The sequence below is a fragment of the Callionymus lyra genome, chromosome 9, assembly GCF_982586985.1.
Source record: "Callionymus lyra chromosome 9, fCalLyr1.hap1.1, whole genome shotgun sequence".
Classification (NCBI taxonomy): domain Eukaryota; kingdom Metazoa; phylum Chordata; class Actinopteri; order Syngnathiformes; family Callionymidae; genus Callionymus; species Callionymus lyra.
The window spans coordinates 12,147,883-12,170,262 of record NC_141826.1 but is presented as its reverse complement, the minus strand read 5'-3'; the positions used below and the strand labels follow the sequence as shown (position 1 = coordinate 12,170,262).

General features: G+C 37.5%; 1 protein-coding gene across 5 annotated transcripts in view; it reads left to right on the top strand.

Annotated features, from left to right (window-relative positions):
* Positions 1-22,380, top strand: part of gria3b (glutamate receptor, ionotropic, AMPA 3b) — a 108,062-nt gene that overhangs the window by 66,779 nt on the left and 18,903 nt on the right. For all 5 annotated transcript variants that reach the window (XR_015712873.1, XM_087799795.1, XM_087799794.1 and 2 more), the window contains exons 5-12: positions 749-802; positions 2,532-2,693; positions 3,521-3,688; positions 4,398-4,502; positions 9,228-9,332; positions 12,530-12,736; positions 15,152-15,525; positions 16,695-16,893. Coding sequence is in view for 4 of the 5 variants with exons in the window: in XM_087799795.1 (XP_087655921.1) it covers positions 749-802; positions 2,532-2,693; positions 3,521-3,688; positions 4,398-4,502; positions 9,228-9,332; positions 12,530-12,736; positions 15,152-15,525; positions 16,695-16,893 (1,374 nt within the window). In the remaining variant the exon portion in view is untranslated. The remainder of the gene's footprint in view (positions 1-748; positions 803-2,531; positions 2,694-3,520; positions 3,689-4,397; positions 4,503-9,227; positions 9,333-12,529; positions 12,737-15,151; positions 15,526-16,694; positions 16,894-22,380) is intronic.

The window sequence follows — 22,380 nt, the reverse complement described above, 5'->3', positions numbered from 1 at the left end:
TGATCCATAGTAATAAATATCCAACGTCGCCCGGTGGATACGCACGCACGGGTTTCGGATGATAAACTGACAAGTTTGTTTTTGTGACCGAGCCGGATCCAGAACATGTGCAAACATGCTGATTTTTGCTGTAAACTTGTGTTGCTCTGTTTGTGGAATGCAGAGCGAGAACCAAGACATGGTTGACAGGTTTCCTGCACGGCGGCCCGGTCCAGAGCTCTGTCCGCAGCCCACTGAAGTTTATAACGGCTCTTGGGCCAAATTGAAAACCATTACTCGGATTTAATGCACAGAAAGGCAGGTTAATTAGATTTGTCCAGCCACTCAGAACAAAAGCGAGATGGAAATGTGGAATAAAAGGTAGCATATGGTAGCTGGGAAAGGATACGGCTTAGACCTCCACTTACTATTTCCAGAGTGGTTGTGTGGGATGAAACACGCTGTTATGCTCTGAAGGTGTGATGTTTTCAAAAAGGAATGAAATCTGCATTTATCCTGGCTGCACTTTGATTTCCTATCCACCTTCTTTTTTTTCTTCTGCTTTAAAATCTCAGTTTGAACATTGATTTACTTCACCAACATCCCTGCTGTTGTCAGCTCTTCTAAAATATACATTCCTTGTATGCGTCTCTCTATTGTTCTTTCATTTACAACATGCATACATCAGCAGGATTCCTGGTCAGCTACACAAGCACCAGCTCTTTTCCTCTCACGGATGGCTTACTGTATTGATGTGTTCCTCCTGCAGGTTGTGACCCTGGGGAAGAACAGCCGTGGTTACCACTACATTCTGGCCAATCTGGTGAGTAATAACCAAGGCGGTCCCTCGGGTGGAACCTGCTTCGCGCTACATGCCATCGTCTCTACTGTAATCACAGATAAGCTCACTGCCGGAGCCATTTTTTTTTTCTTTGGTGTATTTAGAATATCCGGTGCAATAACCTGTCATCGGTGCTCCCTTTTTTTTTTCCGCCTATAATTTGGACGGCCATCACACGACACCACATGCACCCAACCTTGATTCGTGCATGAGAGAAAGTCGCTGATCACACGCAGCTGTTACTTTGAATTTGGAGAATATAAACACACAGCAGGCGGCGTTTGTCCTTGCCTGCTAGGACTAGGAGCTTGAAAAAAAAACAAAACAAGCACTTTTTAACTGCTCCGGGGGGAGAAGAAGTAAAACTGTAACATCATATTTTTTTTTTTTGTTGGCCAGTGATGACTGTTGCAGAAAATAAAATAAAAGCTTTGATGGATGTTTTATGCAGAGAGGAGAGGTTCGCAGATGATACATCAGCACTAAAAAACACAAATGTCTTGAGATATAATAGCGGGAGCGATGAATGCAAAACAGAAATGAAGATCACAGAGGCAGTGCAAACATTGGCCAAAGATCTCATTCATAGAATCATACAATTAAACAACTTATATGGTTCAAATGATTCATTTATAAATTTAATCCAATTGGGATCGAGGTATGATGTGTGACATCCAATGCTAGTAGTTATTTTATTTTGTATTATGTATAAGGTATTTGTATGTATGAAAGAATAATAATAATATAATACAAATAAATCAAAGGCAAATACATGGAAAATAAGTAAAAATGAATTATTTACTTTAATTATTCTTTAGTTTTTTTTCGGAAATCTCCAAATACTTCTACACAGATATACAGTGACTAATTAATATATCCAAGCACTCATAGCAATACATAATATATACTTTGTACTAATTTAATTGCAGTACAACCATCTCACCCATTCCATATAAGTATTAAGAAATATATTTTGTATCTTTAAGCAGATTTATTTTGTTCTTAGTATTTCAACAGAATAAAAGTCAAGATTAGATTCATTTTTGCAGTTGAATACACATCACAAGAAAACTCTTTGTACTCATCTCCTTTTTTGCAATTTTATGAATTATTTATTTTTTATATGCAATGTCAAGGTAATGTCTCTTATTTTATTTTATGCATTGTTAATCTCTTTATTTCATTCACATGATTTAATTATTTTAGACTTTACCTCCACTATAATAAAATACTTTACAACACTGGCAATAAAAGTTTCTGATTCTGAAATTTAGAACTTTGTGTCTTTATGGCGAGTAGACACTCCTAATGAAAAACATTTGGTGAGCCAGATTAGATACATCGTACAAGGTCTTGAGTATATTAGCAGTCACTTTTGATATTTTAATCAGCATCTTTACACGTGAAAGTCATGCCATAACCAGGTGTTCTTTATAGCGTAGCTGCAATTTGCCTCCTAGGATTTATGGAAACCTCAATGTAATTTCATTTTTTAAGTGTTTTTTATTAACTGTCAGAAACAAGAGGATTGAAATTTGCTTCGCACAAATGTGTGAAAAGAAACATTTGCCTCTGTAATGGCAAGCAGATGTAGTTTTCCCAAACCGGTCTTCATAAAAAGTGCGGCTAATATTTTATGGTGTATAGCCTGGGGCCATATAATAACAAACCTCAAAGAAGTAGAAGTTACAAGACTTTCCTCTCATCTCAGGGATTTACCAATGTAACTCTGGACAAAGTCTTCGCCGGTGGAGCAAACATTTCGGGCTTTCAGATCGTCAACCCTGAGAACCCAATTGTGCAGCAGTTCATGCAGCGATGGGAGCGGCTGGATGAAAGAGAATTCCCAGAAGCCAGAAACTCTCCTCTGAAGGTACTTTGCTTTCATTGTGCATGCAGAATACAACGATCGCTCCTTCTGAAGTGCTCTCTATCGGTTCTCTCCGACCCTCATCCTCTGTTTGCCTTTGTCATTCTGCCTTCTTCCCACTCCCATTATTTCCTCCCCTTCGCTTTGCATCCCACCCGGCGATCAATACATCGATAGGAAGTGCAAGGCAAGGTTATATCGCAGCTTCAATTTACATCTAATTAAACAATGATCAAGAAAGAAATGGATTTTGAGTGGCATTTAATTAGATTTTTGTCATGGTGCCGTGGACAACAAACAAGTTTGGTAGCCCTCGTTGGTGAGAAGGTCAGGCTTAGTTGCGGGGGGAAAACATGTGACGATAAAATAACAAATCGACTGTTTTGTTTCTTCCCGACTTTGCTCAAAAGTTTGGGAAGAAAGACAAAGAAAGTGTGTACTTGGAGTCAAATATATTTTCTGTTCATACGATGAGTCCCTTGGAGGTGGAGACTTCCAGGATTGATGATGTGCAGTGACAAATCACAGCAGAGTGGGCGTGGATATTGTTAACATGATTTAATCTCCAGAAAAACTAAGTGTTTCAAGGGGGCGGGGCTTAAGCACTAATGTAAATATTTCAACGAAAAGAGTTTTATACAAACAGACATATACTGTTGAGTACAATAGAGCTCCAAGATCAATTTAAGAGACACTTAAATCAACACTTAAGTTGCCCTCTAAGATTAAATTAAACAATTTGCTATAACTCACAACTGGTACAATACATTAAACACAATAATCTGTCCCCTTTTTTATTTACTATCTTGATGTTTTTGTACCATTTGCAGTACACTTCCGCATTGACCCATGACGCCATCCTGGTGATCGCAGAGGCCTTCAGGTATCTGCGCCGACAGCGAGTGGACGTGTCTCGCCGGGGGAGCGCTGGAGACTGCCTCGCCAACCCTGCCGTACCCTGGAGCCAGGGCATCGACATAGAGAGGGCTCTGAAAACGGTAAGAAATACTGATTTGAGGATAAAATGACATTTCTCACCGTTACATTCCAAGAAAGATAGAATCGACTTCAAGTGTTTTTCTAGATAAGCGTTAGTATCTGGAGTGTGTGAGAGAGTAACGTCGTTCGCTCCGTTTGCCTGAAGATATCCTCGAACACAGATCATAAATCAGTTATTACCACGTATCAAGTTAATCAATTGATTAAAAACGCCGAGCCTCGGCTGCTCCGGGGACTGACTGAAGTGTCTGACAGTGATTGTAAAATGAATACAAACGATTGAAATATTCACCTGGATCACTTGATTGAGCCATTTCTTGAGACACTTTTGCTCAGTAAGAACCATTTTAGTTTATCATATCTTTTCAGTGACTGAATAATTTACTTGCACATTCAAAAAGTAGGAAAACAGGAACTAAATCCTGTAGTTAACAGTTATTATTGTAGTTTAATTTCACAGGCATAAGGAGAACCTACTGTCTCTACATGTGTTTTATCTATATTAATCTAACAATGCATGCTCAAGCTTCAAACTTAAATCCAGGTTCCCAAAAATGTGAAGAAAAGAAGAAAGAAAAAAACGTCTTGGCTGTATTTTCTTAACGCTCTCACTGTGATAAACTTGGTCATCCTTGAGAGACTCAGAGTAGAACTGCTGGTTACGATAATCCTAATTATTTAACGTCTCCATCTCTGTCCACATGGCAGGTCCAAGTACAGGGAATGACTGGAAATATCCAGTTCGACAACTATGGGCGAAGGACAAACTACACTATAGATGTGTATGAAATGAAAATCGGTGGGCCACGAAAGGTAAGAAAAAAAAATTCCGGATCTCTGCCAACATCCTTTTCAGAACATAGCTGTAAAAATATCAAAGTGTGCTTGTCAAAGTCATGGTGTTTTGGCCAAAATACTCTTTTTGAAATTAATCATTGAAGGTTTTCAGTGAAACCTGCAGGCCGTGAATGATGCCCGTATGTTTGGGTGTGCCAAAAAGTTACACTGAATACTAGCAATTTCACAAGCAACCGTCATTTGTTTTAATGAAGAATAGACTGATAGATGTAAAAGTTGGAAACACAAATGTGACTAATATCTATTGGATTGAATAATAATTTGACATAAAAAAAGAAAATAATTGCCATATAATGCAATTAATAAAACAACATTATTAATTACAAAGGAAGTTTTTGCCACATTGTATTAATGGAAAATTCAGCCTTAGCATCACGAGTATTGCAAAGTCATCCTGCAATTCCAAACTATTATTAAACATAATATAGCACATGAAGTAAGTAAGAGTCATTTGAATGTTTTCTGGGATTAATTTAAAGTGTTTTGATTTTTCATTAGAGCCAGTTCTGTAGTAAGCAGTAGGGGTGGGTATTGGCAAGAAAATGTGTAGGAACAAGGATATATTAGTAGTATTGTCAAGTACTTGACTCTGGTGTTTCAGAATTTACAGACCACATGACTCTTGATGAAGTCGTTACTGCTTTCATTCATTTTAAAACCTAAGTATGTTGAGAAATAAGCTTTAAAAGTTGCTGCAGATGGCTGCATCCTCTCATCCTCAGTCATCACAGGGATCTCGCAGCATTTCATTGTTCCTTTAGATGCAGTGGCCATATGACTGCTGCCATCAAGTGGCAGGAAGTTAAATAAAAACACAAAAATGAACAAACGCTGGGAATATTTGAATGTTATTTTAAATTTGATGTTTTATTGAAAACATACTCTATTGAACCGTTAAAGAACTATAGTTAAAATGAAAAAAATGATTTGAAGTCAAATATCGATAAAGTATCCTATTCCGTATTTTCTAATACCCCGAGTGAAAAGCCATACCAGAAACTGTAAAACCTTGATAAATCCCTATTAAACATTAAATTATGTATTTTTTTGCCCTTTTTAACATTTCAAGACATTTTCCTTTAAATACTTGAATCCGTTTATGAGTCGTTTTGCAAACAGACACACAGACAGATGACGACATGACTCCCTTTGCAGTTTATAATGGAGTAAAGCGTATATTAAGCGTGTTGTTATTCAACATTATTCTCCTTTTCTCCATGATCATTCGAGATCATTAAAAGTCTTTCTGTCTGCTGTTGACATAATATTGAATCTCCTCACATTTCTCGCGGTTCATTCAACACCTCTTTAAAATCCACTCCGTTTCCTCCTGATATTAATTGAAGTGACAAAAGAAAAAGAAAAAAAAAAATCCTCCAAGTTCAAGAGCGCTTACAGGCAGTTTCTGGTAACTTATCATGATTTTCTGCTTTTATTTTCGAACCTCAGTTCTTGGAGGCAGCTGTGAATTGCTCGTTAGCATGATAAGTGTGGGTTCGTTCTGATATGGCACATGATTATGCCTCCCAGCCGTCTAAAGCCAGCACTTCAATTAGAATCAAGCAGCCTCCCCAGCACACACACACACACACACACACACTGAAGAGATGGGAGGGGGGAATGGATGGATGGTAGAAGAGAGGCTACAGGGGTAGAGAGAGTGAGGGAGCGAGGGGCGATGAGACATGCTCGACAGCAGTTTGTCAGAAGCTGCAACCCTGGTCAGTGCAGCGACAGAGGGGAGGACGAGGTTTCTTAGCCGTTATCGTCACCCATGAAACATGGGCTAATATCTGTCCCAGCCGCCCGGGGTGGGAGGGGGGAGGGTGTTGGCGTTGTGTCCCAAATTGCGCACTTCTGCACTTGCACTTAATATTTCGAGTGCACATGTGCATCCCAATGAAAATTTATAAACATATTTTTTGCGCAATGAGCACTCAAATGGCCAGAAAACTGAGTGTAGATCGATGGATACTTTCCACCCTTAATGGCCGCCATCTTCGTGATGTAGATGACGTTAAATAAAAGATGCGTCACTGACGACGCATCTTCAGAGCGAATACCGACGTTAATGTCTCGAAAAAAAACCTAATTTTACCACAAAACAACACAACAACAATAATAGCACAATAAAACACAACTTAATAACTTGTTTTAATTACCGAAAAGTGCAGTCAAGTGTCGGCGATAGTGTTCCAACAGCTGGTTGCAATCAGCGTTAAAAAGTAGTATTACAAAAAAGGAACACATTAAATAAAAATAAAATTACTTGTTCAATGAAGTGGGCATATATAGATTTAATAATTGATTTAAATCAAAATGAAAACTAAATAATTACTGAGTTGTTTATGATCCGAACTACAGACCGGTAGAGTGAGTTATGGAAAAGGGAATATTCTAACATTTTTGTTATTTGAAAAGCGAATTATTTTCGGAACTCGAATGTTTATATTGCATAGTACAGTTGTGCGTTATTATTAGTAAAAAAGCTTCAGCCAATCAGCGGCTTCGTCACATGTAGCGCCTACACTTCCGTTGGTGTCAAAGTAACATGCATCGTCAGACCAGGAATTTAAATTATGGAGTGATTATGTTGACGAACATCGTCTTTTTGTCAATATAAATGTTTTATGTGTTGTAAAAAGTATCATGTAAACGTTCTGTTGACGTTTCTTTAACCCATAAAATATATTTTAAAGAGCGTTTGACGTAATCACGTAGAAAACGGGGGGACCGAAATTCTACCTACAACGGTACCAACCTGGGGAAATTTGCGCAGTGGCAAGTATGTGCACTATCTTAACGTGTACTGTTAACCAGTGCACTCAGAGAAGTGTGCGATTTGGGAAACAGCACAGGACTGCAGCAGTCTTATCGCGTAAGCAATCACACAAAACACTTTTACTTAAATATCACTCTAAACAACAGAGAAGTTTGAAGAGAAAATAATCTGATATTCAAAGAAGTCTTTTCTACCGCTTTTAATGTATATAATTGAATGTAATACAAACATTTAATCAACACATTTTAAACATGTTTATAACATTTTACACTTTTAAATAAGAACATCTAGTGAACAAATCACATCTAATAAAAGAAGCTCTGGAAAACAAAGTCTGGAAATAAATTAAATTGAATCTGAGTTTGAAATTGATGGATTGAAATCTTATTTGATTCCGAAGTACATACAGATATTAGGACATACAGTACACATATGAAAAAAAACAAGAAAATAGAATAAATAAAGATTAAAAAAAAAAACAATAATAATACTAAATAACAACAAAATAAATAATAATATACGATAACATGAATAATTCTAAATAAAGCAACAACAATACACATTTATAGCAAGACAACTACTGGTACTAGTTAAGTTGTTTTTAATGAACATTATAATATTTTAGTAAAAGACCCGACAGCAGTGGGAAGAAAGAAGCAGAACCTCTCCTTCCTGGGCGTATTAGTCGGGAACAAAAGGTACTATTTAGTGCCATTAATGAAAGTTTCTATTTGATCTGTTCTGATCTTTAACATTGAAACTGATGTTGGAGGAAAGACGTTTGATGGGACAATTTTGTGGAGAAGAACAAACAGAGATAATTAAGATAGGTTGAAAAAAAATACTAAGATAATATCAAGATGTTCTTTAAAACATCGCGAAAAGAATAAGACAAATGCCCTCAGTGGCTGTTAATTTTAAAGTGTTTTTAAAGATGTTTTCTTGTTACAAATAAGGCAGAATTCCTAGTTAAATGTTGATGTTATATTTGATTCACAGCAATACAAGGAATTCACAAAACATATGGTTCCAAACATTCTCTCAACACAATTCGAATTTCCAGGAACTTCTTACTTCTTTTTTTTTTTTTTTTTCTAGCGCCACCATTTGGTGTCGAAATCCGCACACCTGTCCGGCTAAAATGTTTAAGGATCTGAAAAAGGGGAGAAAATGTGCTCCAGATGTGAGAAAAGGTCTTGCCAGCGACAGTTAGACTTTTGGCAGCAACATATGCAACATGTTTCATCACGAGCCAGAGCCGCCATATTTTTTTTTTTTTTTTTTTTTTTTTCAGATGGGAAAACAAACACTTGACATTGGTTTGACTTAAGCATCTGTGCACCAGAATGCTGAGTCGCTGCGGCGGCAGGACCCGCGCAAGCGAAACCGCTCAAATATTATGCTAAATTATTAAGCATGTACGCAGTTCAGAATATCAATTATTTACCATAAAACCTGGGAAGCTGAAGTCGAGAGGGATAGAAGTTCTTCACCATATGTTCGTCTACTGCAGCCAGGCTTCTTTTTTCTTTTTTTTAAATGCACTGCATACTGACTGTTTGAATATTCCAGACTGCCAAAACCAACAGTTGACTTTCAACGTAAATGTACTTTCATGTTGTTTACTGAGCCACTTCTATGATATTAATATTCACCTCATTTCCACGCTGCTCTAGTTGAACTTAAGGGCAGCCGGAAGCAGTCCCCTGGGAAATACAGCGCTGCTTTAATTAGCCGTGCATCATGGTGGAATGCAGTAGTACTAAAGCTTGCCTTTTGCTGCATGTGCTCTTGAGTCTCACTCTTGGGATGAAATTAAAAATTGCCAAAGACTGCAACATCACTAACCAGTGTTTTTTTTTCTTTTGTTGTTTTTTTTTTTTTTTGTATATTTGCAGATTGGGTTCTGGAACGAATTCACTCGATTTGTAAATATTATGGACCCGCAGGTCACCAACGACTCCTCAGTGGAAAACCGAACGATTGTGGTCACTACTATTATGGTACACTTCTCATGCAGTTTTAAATGTTTCACGTATTCTGCCACTCAAGGTCATGGTGTTGATTCCAATGAGTGACACATTCTGTCCTGGGCGGGTAGAACCACATCTTTTTTGTGTTGCTTTCCATCCACTCACTACATGTTGAAACAGTCGATCCCACTCGGGAAGAGTGTTTCAACTGTATCCGTGTGGGTGTCAAAGCATTTTGAGTTCCCATACTTCAGTGGCCTGTCGTAGCAGTGACATCACAATAATGGTATAAATGGTAATGTTGACTCCATCAGTTAGTCAAAGCATACAAACGCATACGTAAGTAGACCTGTCTGCCTCATCAAGTAAATGTTCAATGACACTTAGGATATAAGCCGAAAGAATGATAGAGGATCATGCAGCGATGGTTTCTCAAGCTGGGCAACGCAAAATAAAACACATCCGAGTTGGTATTAAGAAGAAGCCTTAACTTTTTAAACACCTCTCGGATCTATTTTGTGTTGCTCCTCCATGTGTTCTGTGTTGAAATGCAACTTCCAAATACCATATTGATGCGCTATTATCTGCAAGACATGGCTACAAAATCCTTATTGACCAAAGTAATCTACAGTAATATGACTTATCATATTGATCTATCAATGCTAATGCTAATGCTATACAGGCCAATAATTGCTGACCAGTGATGCTAATCCAAAATTCTAGTTCATTACTTTCGAAAGGGCTTATTTGTAAAAATGTGTAATGTCCATAAATATTTAAACTTAAAAACTAAAAATGCTAACTTCTGTATCAGCAGATCACTGAATTACGTTGTTGTTTCATATACCCTGTTTAGCTAGTATCGTCTCCTAAATTCATGTGTGAACAGGAACCGATCTGGTAAAAGTGTCAGCAAATAATAATAATACATCATATTTATTTAGCATTTTTTGGGACAAGCAAAGACGCTTTACAACAAAGGATAACAACGAACGTGAAAAAGGGTAAAACAAGTGCAGAAAATAAAATCATTAGAAAGCATTTTTGAACAGGTGGATGTACAAGTTTTATTATCAGCCAATATGCAATGCTAGAAAATAATTTAAAGATTGTTGGATTTCGTCATCTACCATTTATTAAATGTTAATTTAATTAACATATTTACAAGCATATAATAGTGACCATAAAAACAAGATATCATTTCTCAGAGCCGTCTCCAGTATATCGTTATCCAACAAACGTTTTTTCTTTACAAGCTAATCGGGAAAAAAAGAAAGATAAATAACAATCGCTTAAACGTATGAGTGCGATTATGTGTCCATGCAGCAAGATAATTCAGCTTGACAAGAAATCTTCAAGCAAGTTTGTTCCAGTCTAGAAATGAGATTGTGATGATGATTATTGACGATTTAATTTTAAACGGCCTTCATCCTGGGGGCCATTTATTAGCAGTAAAGTCATAAGAAGCAATTCAACAATCTACATTTGTGATAGATTGTTTACAACAACAACCATCTTCACGCATTTTCTCAGAAAGATGATTTGAAACAGCACGTTAGGGACATTATTTGTCCTTTGCAAGCCAGTATTTCTCTGGTTAATCAAAGTTGGTAAAATAGGAATCTACTATTTGTTGTAAAATAAGTAGTCTGTTCAACGAAAGAAGATAAACAGAATTATTCATTTAGTATCCATAATAAATCAGGGACAATGAAAAGAAAATGTCAGAAAATGTATACATTAAAATATATATATACAGTACAAGTTATGCACAAGAAAGTGAATTAAACAAAATCGGCTCGTAGAACTAGAGATTGGAGTTCTGAGTTAAAATATATATTGGAAATTATACTTATGGTTCTTTAATCAAGACACTAATGTTATCCATAAGTATATTATGGATATTTTAACTTATCATGGAAATACAAAAACTTCACTCCCCCACCAAGAGCGACTGTAGATAGTAAAAAAAAAAGTTCCTTGTTCTGGCTTGAGTCCAGTTCTTGTGAAGGCTCTGCCTCATGGTGAAAAAAAATAAATAATAATAATTTCAAAAGCTTGCTTTTTAAGACTTGCTAACAATGGTCACACAAAGAAGTTCTACTAGTATTTAGTATCATTTAATTTTAATGTGTATGGACTTGACATTTTTTGGAACTAAGCCCTTCAAATACAAGCATATTTACGTCAAGGAAAACGTAAAAAAAATGACGGATTGATTCCAAAAAAAACGTTTTATATGAGGAATATATTCTTAAAATGTTTTTTATTGAAGGCTTTTAGATCTGCCCTTTGTTGCACGTACTCACTAAAACCTGAGCCATGTTTGGACACTGACAAATGGCTCATGAAACGTCATATTTGCACGACAAGGCTTTAAAAAACCTCCAGCCAGAGGGCAGACGTGTAGCGCGGACGGGAAGCACTCTTGCTGCATCTGAGACAAGGGAATACATTCAACACAGAACAAACAAACCATTGCTCTCCTTCTTGCACTCTAATTGTGTGTGGCTGTAATGACAATGCCAGCTCTCCTGAGCAGTGTTTTGGTAATGAGGATGTGCTCAGCTCCAGAGAAGACAAGCTACACCCCGCATTTTGAAAAGGAGACTAGCACGCTCCCGCTCTCCTCATATTTTATTTATAGATTTATTTGAACCAGATTAGTGTATTATTTTTTGATTTCCTTCATGACTTGGAGGGCGAGAATGAAACACTTCTTTTTTTTCTTTTTTTTTTTAGCTATGCATTAGTGTAATGAGCTTGACAGTCTGGGCACTGTTTGATCCCCTTCCTGTCACGGGCATTTACTTGTGAATCCCATCCCACATCCCCATTCCCACCCTTCACTGAGCTGACCCACAGCACGCCTACCAATGACTCCCAGCCCGAATAAATAAGCAGTTTCTCCCTTACTTTCACCCTCCTTTTTACACCCTTGAGCTGGACCGGGGGGGGGGGGTTGGCTGCATTGGTCTTGGTGTCTGTTGGCTTTCCATGGTCTGATGAAAGCAACGTGACCTCTTCGCTCACGCTGCTCCTATCAGTATTCACCGTGTGTGCATGACTGCATGGATGTTGACATAACGGCATATTACATTTTATGAGTGCGTGGAGGTCCGTGTGCACGGGAGCGAACGAGTGCATGCCGCGCATATCTCTGTTCAATGTGGTGCGACGACGACATGCACGAGAGTATATAAACCAGTGTGTGTTTAAACCAACAGGAAGCGCCTTATGTGATGTACAAGAAAAATTATATGCATCTGGAGGGGAATGACAGATATGAAGGCTACTGCGTCGATTTAGCATCTGAGATCGCCAAACATGTTGGAATTAAGTACAAACTGTCTATAGTAATGGATGGGAAGTACGGAGCCCGAGACCCCGAGACCAAGACGTGGAACGGGATGGTGGGTGAACTGGTCTATGGGGTGAGTAGTGGGAGCCTCCTTTTTCGCTGATTACATGACAGTTTGCAAGGAACTTCAACATGAGAGGAGATCTCATTTTTCTGTCTTAAGGTGATCACCAACCCCGCTTTGCGAACGCATCAGCTCTTGTTCAATATCTAACGGTGTCTCAGAAATGCTTGGCTGGGAGTGAATTTAGTCGGATGCCGCCGCAAGCACTGGGGAGTTGGTGATTATCTTGAGATGGAGAAAATGATATCATTTCTCAGTGCTGTTCATTGCGATGATGCCATCTTTGCTGTGACTAGAGAGCTCTCTTTCCCTTACAGCGTGATCAGAAGGTAAGTAGAGCGACAACATATGGCCGACACACTGTGATCACTTTGATGAGTGAACAATCGAAACACCTTTTGAAGTGGTGCCGTAATTGCCACCAGAGTTTTGATGTCGGTGATGAATTCGCTGTAAATTCACAAAATGTCGGCGGTCGGTTTTTGCGGCGAGAAGCAACCAGATCCACATGTCCTCGTGCTTCATAAAGGTTGAGCCTCTTATATTAGCGAAAGGGTCACGCCGTGTTTTACATCTGACGGAGCACTGGTTGCGTTTGCAGCACCTCCGGCATTCCAAATTTTTTTGCCGCAATAGTTGAGCAGGGGCCAGATACAAAATGCATGAGGTTGCGGCTTCTCATCTGTTCAATTTCCCCACTATCAGAGTGAGAGATTGCTAGACGTGGTGCGCTTTTTCACCGCCATATTATCTTTCGCGTAGGAAAAGACCACTCTCTACAGCCCCTCAGAGGGGTCTTGAAGATTTAAAATAAAAAAAGAGAGGATGGCAGGTGGGTCTGGTTTAAAACTCATAAGAGTTAAGACCGTGGAATCAGGCTGCAATAAGTCAGACACACATGGCACATAATATTATCCACGGGGGAGGATAAGTAATTAATGAGTTTAATACTGCAAATGTATAACAAAAAAATCATTAAAATGTGTCTTGGGACTCCTTTGATACATAATATCTAATATATCTATGACACTTTCAACAGTTTCTTCAATAAATGTAAAGCTACTGTAAGGCTAAAGTTTAACAAAAAATAAATACAGTAATGAAGTTCAAATAGTTTTGTTTAATAAATAAATGTCCAATAAAATCTCAATTATTTGTAAAATATAGTTCAAGTAATTTTCTTTTTAGAACAAAACTCAATTTTTCAAGTCTTATATATTTCATACTTACTTTGTTTGTTTGTAATTTTAGGTGGGATAGCGATTCCAATTGAAAAATAATTATATAATAATAAATAAATAAATAATAATAATTCAATATATATATACAGTATTTTTAATTAGAATCCCAGCATGCATTGCAGAACTAAATGTTTCCTCTGACCAACTTTTATTTGGTATTTTTTAAATATTTCCTTAAGGTAATAATATATCCATTGTGTTGGTGAAAACTTTTGGTATATGTTGCGTTAATGTGGTTTTGAACTCTAAGTAAAAGTGCTGTCTCAATAATTGGCACATTTTAATTGTGTATTAAATGATAGATAGACTTTAGTAGCTACCAGGCAGTCATAATTCAAACAGATCACTCTGTATCTGTCACGTCTTCCCAGGCTTGTAATTTTACAGCAGGTGAGCTGGGGCTAATAGTTCTGAACAACGCAACCTTTTGACCAGCAAATTAATTTGATTTCACTTGTCTTTTAAAGGTTAGACCTGAGGCTGCTTCTGTGTTGTTTGTCTCACCGTTGATTGAGAGCTGCTTACGCTAGCTCCCGGTCTAAATGGTTGCAGCCCTTCACAATGTTCCGTTGACACGCTAACAAAAACATCCCTTTAGCTGGTCTTATTTTGCTCATCCTGTTAACTCAATAATTCCTCTATTTGTGACTAAAAAAACAACATTTTATTTGATATAAAACATATGCCCACACCAGCGGTAAAGCCGTCGGGTGCGATTAATTATTTGCTTTGTACAAAGAAGCCCGTCGTGACTCAAAGAAGGAGGCAACTACCTCCATGGATGTGTTTTGATAACATTATGTGATTGAAGCAGAGAAAAAAGGAGGAGGATGAAAGAGAAAACGGCCTGGAAAACACACCAAAAAGCTAATACTAGAATATGTTAGCGAAATTCCAGCCGACTGGAAGTTTGCACAGCTGCTTCTCTCTTTTCCAAATTCAACGAATTATTGTGAGGTTGAATGATTATTTTGGAGGGGGGTTTGAGGTCTCTTGTAATAATTCACATTGTTTATGATGTTGTATTTCTAACAATGTTGTTACTTTTTACAGCAAGTTGACAGTATTTATGTGAAAACTGTGTTTAAAAATGCGTTTCTGCCAGAACTTATGTGTACAAACAAAGCAGCTACACGTGGTTCGGGTCGTAACTCACTGTTTTTGTGCATGTCCCTGTTTCTAGAGAGCAGATATAGCTGTTGCACCTCTCACCATTACTCTGGTGCGAGAAGAGGTGATAGACTTTTCCAAGCCCTTTATGAGCTTGGGCATCTCCATTATGATAAAGAAGCCTCAAAAGTCCAAGCCCGGAGTTTTCTCCTTCCTGGACCCGCTGGCCTATGAGATCTGGATGTGTATAGTGTTTGCCTATATCGGCGTGAGCGTGGTACTGTTCCTGGTCAGCCGATTCAGTCCTTACGAGTGGAACCTCGAGGACCAGGACGAGACCAAAGACCCACAGAATCCACCAGACCCTCCCAATGACTTTGGCATCTTTAACTCCCTCTGGTTCTCCCTGGGTGCCTTCATGCAGCAGGGATGTGACATCTCACCCAGGTGGGTCTGTAAGGAGATTTAACCCTGCAAAGAATTGTGTTTTTTGGGGGGATGTTATAGAAACTGAAGGAGTCTAAATAGAAGATGGGGAATTTTAAATTGTACCACAAGCATGTGATGGTTTAATAGCATTGTTACAGAAATGTATCTCAAGCTCTTGTCAGAAATCTAACTTAACCTGAAGCCATTCTTTCCATAATGCAAACTACTTAACCTTTTGGTGAACACTGTAAGAAGAACTGTAGCCATTTTCCATTACCTTCTTCTGCTCTGAATGAGCCACACACAGCGATGATTGATGTTTCTTTCACACCACCAGAATGGTATTGAACCAATACCATTTTGGACATAGGACTAGAGGATATATGGTCGATGCAGGCGCAAGTGTTGGCTACACAGAATTCAAATAGAGTGGTTAAGGAAGTGGGGGTATCTCAAATGTCTGGAATATGTTTTATGCCATTTATATACTGTATATACTTACTTGCATCAAAACATTCTTTCCACATTGAGGTACACCATACCAGTAAAGAGTATTCTGTAAAACTATTATTTGAAGCAGAAGTATGTGGAAATTAACTTTTTTTGCAACCGAAATGCTTCGAATATGTGTCAGACTATTTTAGGGCGCACTTAAAATCTATACATTTTCTTTAAAAAAACAAAACAGTGTGGCTTCTGTATTAGTTTTGGTTTTTCTTACTGTTCCCGGAAAGTATTTGGTACATGGCTCTTAACAATATGTCAAAATGTTTTAGTAAGCTACAAGGTGACACCGCTAGGCTTCATAGTAGTGCTTCTGGCTATTGAGAGTAATACTTCATAGCCTTGAATGGTAATATGTAATAGACACTGTACTTCATTGTACATGTGTATAAGGTCTGTAAATAGACATGCTTACAGAGCGGATTACAAACTCAATGCTCTCAGTCAAATGCTCCTTATAGCCTGAAAAATACAGTAATCATTTACCACGATTAATTTTTATTATTAGTGTTGGTGGCTTTGGGAATAAAGAAACAATTGGCTACCTCATTAAGACGATATTCATTGTATTTTCAAGATATTCTTTAAGTAATTAGTTTTTGGTTAATAGCAAGGCAGGGGTTTAAATAAAACTGCGTGTAAATTGATTTTTGTTTCTTCCGTTATTAATGTTTGTTTCTCAGGTCCCTTTCTGGCCGCATTGTTGGAGGCGTCTGGTGGTTTTTCACCCTCATCATCATCTCTTCTTACACTGCCAACCTGGCTGCCTTCCTCACTGTGGAGAGGATGGTGTCGCCGATTGAAAGCGCCGAAGATTTGGCCAAGCAGACGGAGATTGCGTACGGCACTCTGGACTCAGGTTCCACCAAGGAGTTTTTCAGGGTGAGTGTCCCCGAAATGAAAGGCGGCGAGTCATGATTTGTTTCTGCCCGCCGGGCCCTCGGAGTAAATAAATTCAAGCTCGTTTTTATAGATCTTTTCCTGTAGCGTCCTTGATAAAAGTTTCCCTGTTGGGGAACAACGTGGCTGACCTACAGTGGATTGCTCCAAATGAGCCGTGTTGACAGTCGGAGCAGCTCTTGAACCCCTCTGACATGAATGTGAAATTTATGCGCCACCACCGCAGAACGCAACCTTGAGGCTTCGAGGCTGTCGTCAAGAAAGTGTGATAACAACGGGGGAAAAAACTCAGAGGTGACGAAAACAGGAGGCTAATCAAAGCACCCGCATCAGACTCAAACTCAAAAAAGGGTCAACACGTGTGATGTGATTAGTCGGGCGGCCACGGCGGGCAAATGGGCCACTGATGAAGACGAGCACTGGAGGTCAGAAGGTAGACTGTCCCATGTTGAGCCAAATCTGCCCCACAACTTCCTTTTGTGTGGACCACCAAGTCGGTTCAAGTTATTTTCCTGAAGCACGAAGATGAACGAATTCTAACATAAGCATAGCAACAGAGATTATTGATGTAGAAGGAAAAAGATTTGTTTTAGGAAAATATGACACGAAAATAATTCAAGTGATAGTTTACCCAGTTGAGATTATTTTCAGAGAAAGTTTTTCCTTTTTTGAGTTATTGTTCAAAATGTATTTTCATTTTAACGTAGCGACTGTAGCTCTGGTTAATTTTCCTACAAAATGATGTTCTTAAAAACATATTAAACAAACAAGTCTATTTTTTAAGGTTGGCTAAAAGCTAACATGCTACACACACAGGAAGTGCTCTGGCTAAATTTTAGGAACGCTTCCAGTCTACTGTCCATAGACATATACGAATGTATACATAGACACCGAATCGACAGCTGTACCCCACTGAAGCGGTGTCTATACAGGGCGGCCATCTTGGTACAGTGCCACTCGGTCCTACAGTGCATTACGTCTATAGAGGAATAATTTGTTTACACTATAAAAGTGATCAGGAATCGCTCATTTGTCAAGCTGTTTTCACAGGGTTTGTTTTTCAATCTTCAGACCAGATAGACAGACATTATTATATATTATTACAATTTTTTTTTTTAAATAAGATGAATTTGATAGATATAGGAGAAATATGGAACAAACTGAAAATCTGTCCAGAATTCAGCGAATTATTGTGGTACCTCCTACCTGTAGTTGTAAATGATGGCGGCGCTTTATACACATCCGGCTGCAGTCGATGCGGTGCCTATTTATATATGTCAATGCTACTGTGTACATTACTGTCTACTACTGCTTCTGTTTGTGAAGCATGTTATTGTTGAAACCTTTTTTACCTTAATGTATAGATTTGTTTTAGATTTTTCAGTAACAATTCCTCATGTTTAGGCCTCAATACAAAGTGGACGTTACAGTATTGAGGTATTTGTTTTTAAGTGTGTCTTTTTGGACTACATCAATGATGTACATTTTCACCTTTAACTCTAAAAATGAAGAGATTACTTTAAAAAAAACCTTAGTCAGCATAAGGGTAAGTAGAAAATGACTGAACTAATCCTTTAAGATAGATCAAGCTTTCAGAAACACAAAATATAGATCGATATATAGACGGATGTAACTTAACTGAACTTAATTCTAAATGAGGGTTCAAGTCACATCAAAATTAGGATAAATTGAGCCTCTAAAAACGCAAAAGATAGATGGATATTATTTAAACATACTGTAAATCCATCTTGATATAAGGAAAAACAAAGACTAAGGTCATCATCCCATCAACCTCCTCCTTTTTTCAATCATTCTTTCTGTCACATAAAGTTTGGTCAATTTAAAATATGTTCGGCCCTTGAATGACATTGTTAAAATATGTTGGCCCCTCTTGTGATTGAGTTTGAGGTAAAAGACTCTCAGTTTACACAGCTTTTCACGGAAGCTTTGCATGTCGCATTAAGAAAAAAAAAAGTGTCGGATGTATAATCACCACCGTGACACGTCTTTTATCTTACACTCACTCATTATTCATCAGCGGTGGGGAAACGATTCATATGCTCCACAGCTGCAGCCTTTTGGCACAAATATCTTTCCTATTTCTATTAGCTGCAGGATGGATTGCTCATAATATTAGACTGCAAAAAGCCTGCCTAAATTGGCTTCCATCGATTGTTCCCTTGAATCTATAACACATCCATTGCGGGCTGTTCGCCGCCTTAATGCACTCGTGTGAACACAAAGCAAGTTTCAACGATTAAAAGAAATAACATTTTGTCGGTTGAAAAAAGAAATTAGAGCCTGCAAACACGGAAGTAATCTAGAGCAACATATTGTTGTGTCCATTCAATTGTACAACAAAACCTGTCGTTGCAGAGCAACACAGCTGGATGTCATTTTTTTTTTTTTTAATCGGTGTCTTTCAGACGATGGATGTCAATTATAGATTAGGATTAGCATCAGACAATGAGGCGGCAGAAGGTCTCGTCGTAGAACAGCTAAGACGCGACAAGTTACAAGGACGCGCGTCCTATAAAAACGACTGCTATAGTTACATCCTTGAGTCTTCAAATGGAAAATGACATGTGTGAACTGCTATTTCAAGGGACTTTTAATTAAAGCTGCAGAGGGTTGATGAGGGGAGAAAAAGAAAAAAAAAGACACGGGGCTGATTAATCGGAGTTCAAGTTCTATTTCAGATCTGTTTTTCAGGAAATACATTCAGGCTTAATTAGAGCCATACGACATCAGCCAGCTGGAAATTTTAAATCAGTTTCAAAATTTCAAACGAGTCGCGTGTCATCGCCTTCAACGCCGAGGGCTTTAATTTTTAATGATCTCACCTGCTTCATTTTTACACCGCTGACTAACTCGTAGCCTTTGCATGGTAAAATACAATATAGTGTTAAATAGTATTAATAATAATGGCTTTCACAAAAGAAAGTAGTTTAATAAATATAATTTTGTCCTTTATCAGTTCGGTACTTTTATAATTTATCCTTTGTTATTTTATTATTTTGTTTCCCTTTCTCCTGATTTGACTTTGCAATGCGAGTTTAATAACACCTGAACATTCTGGTGGTTTGATGGTTTATTTTTGCATTCATGGTGATTGAAATCTGTGCTACTGAGTTCAGTTTTTTTTAGAGATATTAAATTGTAAACAACCAAATATGTATCTTATGCAGCTAATGAACACAATAATACCCACAATGCTGTGTAGTTAAATCACCCCATGACTTGGACATGATTGAGCCAAATGTTGCAAGATTAAACAAGTAAAACAATCATTTTAAAGTCTATTTATATAATAGAATCATTCATTTATCTCTCTTTTAGGGAAAGAATCTGGCGATATGATTACTATCGTGTAACAGCGTCATATAAAATGAATTCATTATATTATGATACTGTAGAAACAAGGATTTATTTGTAGTATTTTCGATTACTTGACTCAGAAACACAGAAATTACAGACCACATGACCGTAACTGCTTTCCTTTGTTTACAAAGTAAAATATGTCCAAACAGAAGCTGTAAAATCTTCTGGAGTTGACTGTATCCTCTCGTGCTCAGACATCCTCAGGACATAATGACAGCTGCAGAGAGGGAGTTTTCAATTTAAAAGACAAAATTTGACACAAACGCTGTGAATATTTGCATCTTAATTGTAAATAATAAAATAAAAATTGTTTTTTATTTATTGATTTTCGACACTTTATTGAACTTTATAGCATTAAATGACTATCATAAACAATTTAATATGTCTTGAAGCCAAAAAGAAAATTATTATTTTTAACTTTAATCCATTGAATATTGCTACATCATCAGTCCATCCATCCATTTATTACACCAGATTGTCCAGCACAGTATATTAAAAGAAACAAAAAACAGTAATTTAATGAATTTAAAGTATTTAAATGTATGTTTCACGCTTGCAGTCATAACTAAACCCAATTAAAATCCAATACAAATAAAACATTCTTCCAAAGTTTGATACACATTTTGTCAGCCCTAGAGCTCATTAAAACCCAACAAATCATCCACTCAAACAAAGTTGGCAGATTGGACATATGGCTTATTTACTTGACAGCCCCTTACGTCACCATATGTGTTGTTACTAGGTTGAGGGAAAGAAGAAACTGTGCACGATTTGAATAGCAAGAGTAGATCTTGCTGAAGGATCAGCTGCCTCCGCTCGACTAGGACAGCTGGTCAGGGAGACGTTGATGTTCCCAGTGAGAGGCTGAATATCTCAAGGCGTCTGGAAGTCAGTCCCTTCTGAATCCAGGCTCTACGTCCCCACACTACCTTCTTTGTTTGCTCTTCACCTTGAGACTGTGCAGAAGGGCCTCAAGCTTTTTTTTTTCCCCCCCGTGTTGTTTATCCCCAACGCAGCATCTGTCAAGTGCATTGTTAAGGTTCTTATGATGGTGTTTTTATGCACTCACATACTTTTTCTCTTGTTGGGTATTAAAGAACGCATTCATTATTTTTGATGGGTTTGTTTCTTTACAAGGAGTTGCAACCAGGGATGGATAGAAGTCTCAAGGATGAAGAATGGTGCAAAAAAAATATGCAGCTCCAAATTAGTATATTCTGGGTCATCTTGACTCACAGATAACACATTTGTTTTCAGGCCTTCGGGTCACCTTGACCCAGAGACAACACAATAAAAATAATATATCTGAGATATTATGTTTTGTATGTATTAACAAAAATACACACACAAAAGAGTACAGATTATATTACCTTTCTAGCAAATGTTAGTGGTGTTCCAATTCACCATCTGGAGCTCTACCTCTTTTGAAGGATTTGTTGCTTTCTTTCATGAGATCTGAAACACACCTTAACTCTTTCTCCCTACTTTTATGTTTGTTGTGTAAAAGAGTCACTGCTATCTGCTGTGGAATCAAACTCATCTCTATGAAGGAAATATTTCAAATGCTAAAAAAGAATCACATTCTAAAAAGATAGAATAAATGTTGTGCATTAATATTTTTGGTTTTAAAAATGTTGAGGTCTAAGCCTTCTGTTGTCTTTTCCACTTATTTAAGGGCACCCTTAATTACCTGACACTATAATATGACCTGTGTAGGTTTAACTGCAGCTACAAATGCCATTTCAAATGGTAAAAAAGTATAACATTCTAAAGAAAGGATAACTGTCGTACAGTAATATTGTTTTTAAAAATTGAGGTCTCAGCTTTCTGATTTTTTTTCTACTTATTTAAGAAATCTTAAATTGCCTGACGCTATAACTTTATCACTGTAGGTGTAACTGCAGAAAAAATGCAATTTCAAATGCTAAAATGTATCACATTCTAAAAGTATAATAATAATAAATGTTGTAATATTTAATTTAATTTATAAATGCAGTAATATTTTAAAAATGGGTGTCTGCATTCTTCATTTATTTAAGGAATCTTAAATAACCTGACAGTATAACTGCTTCAAGGTTTATTGCTTTA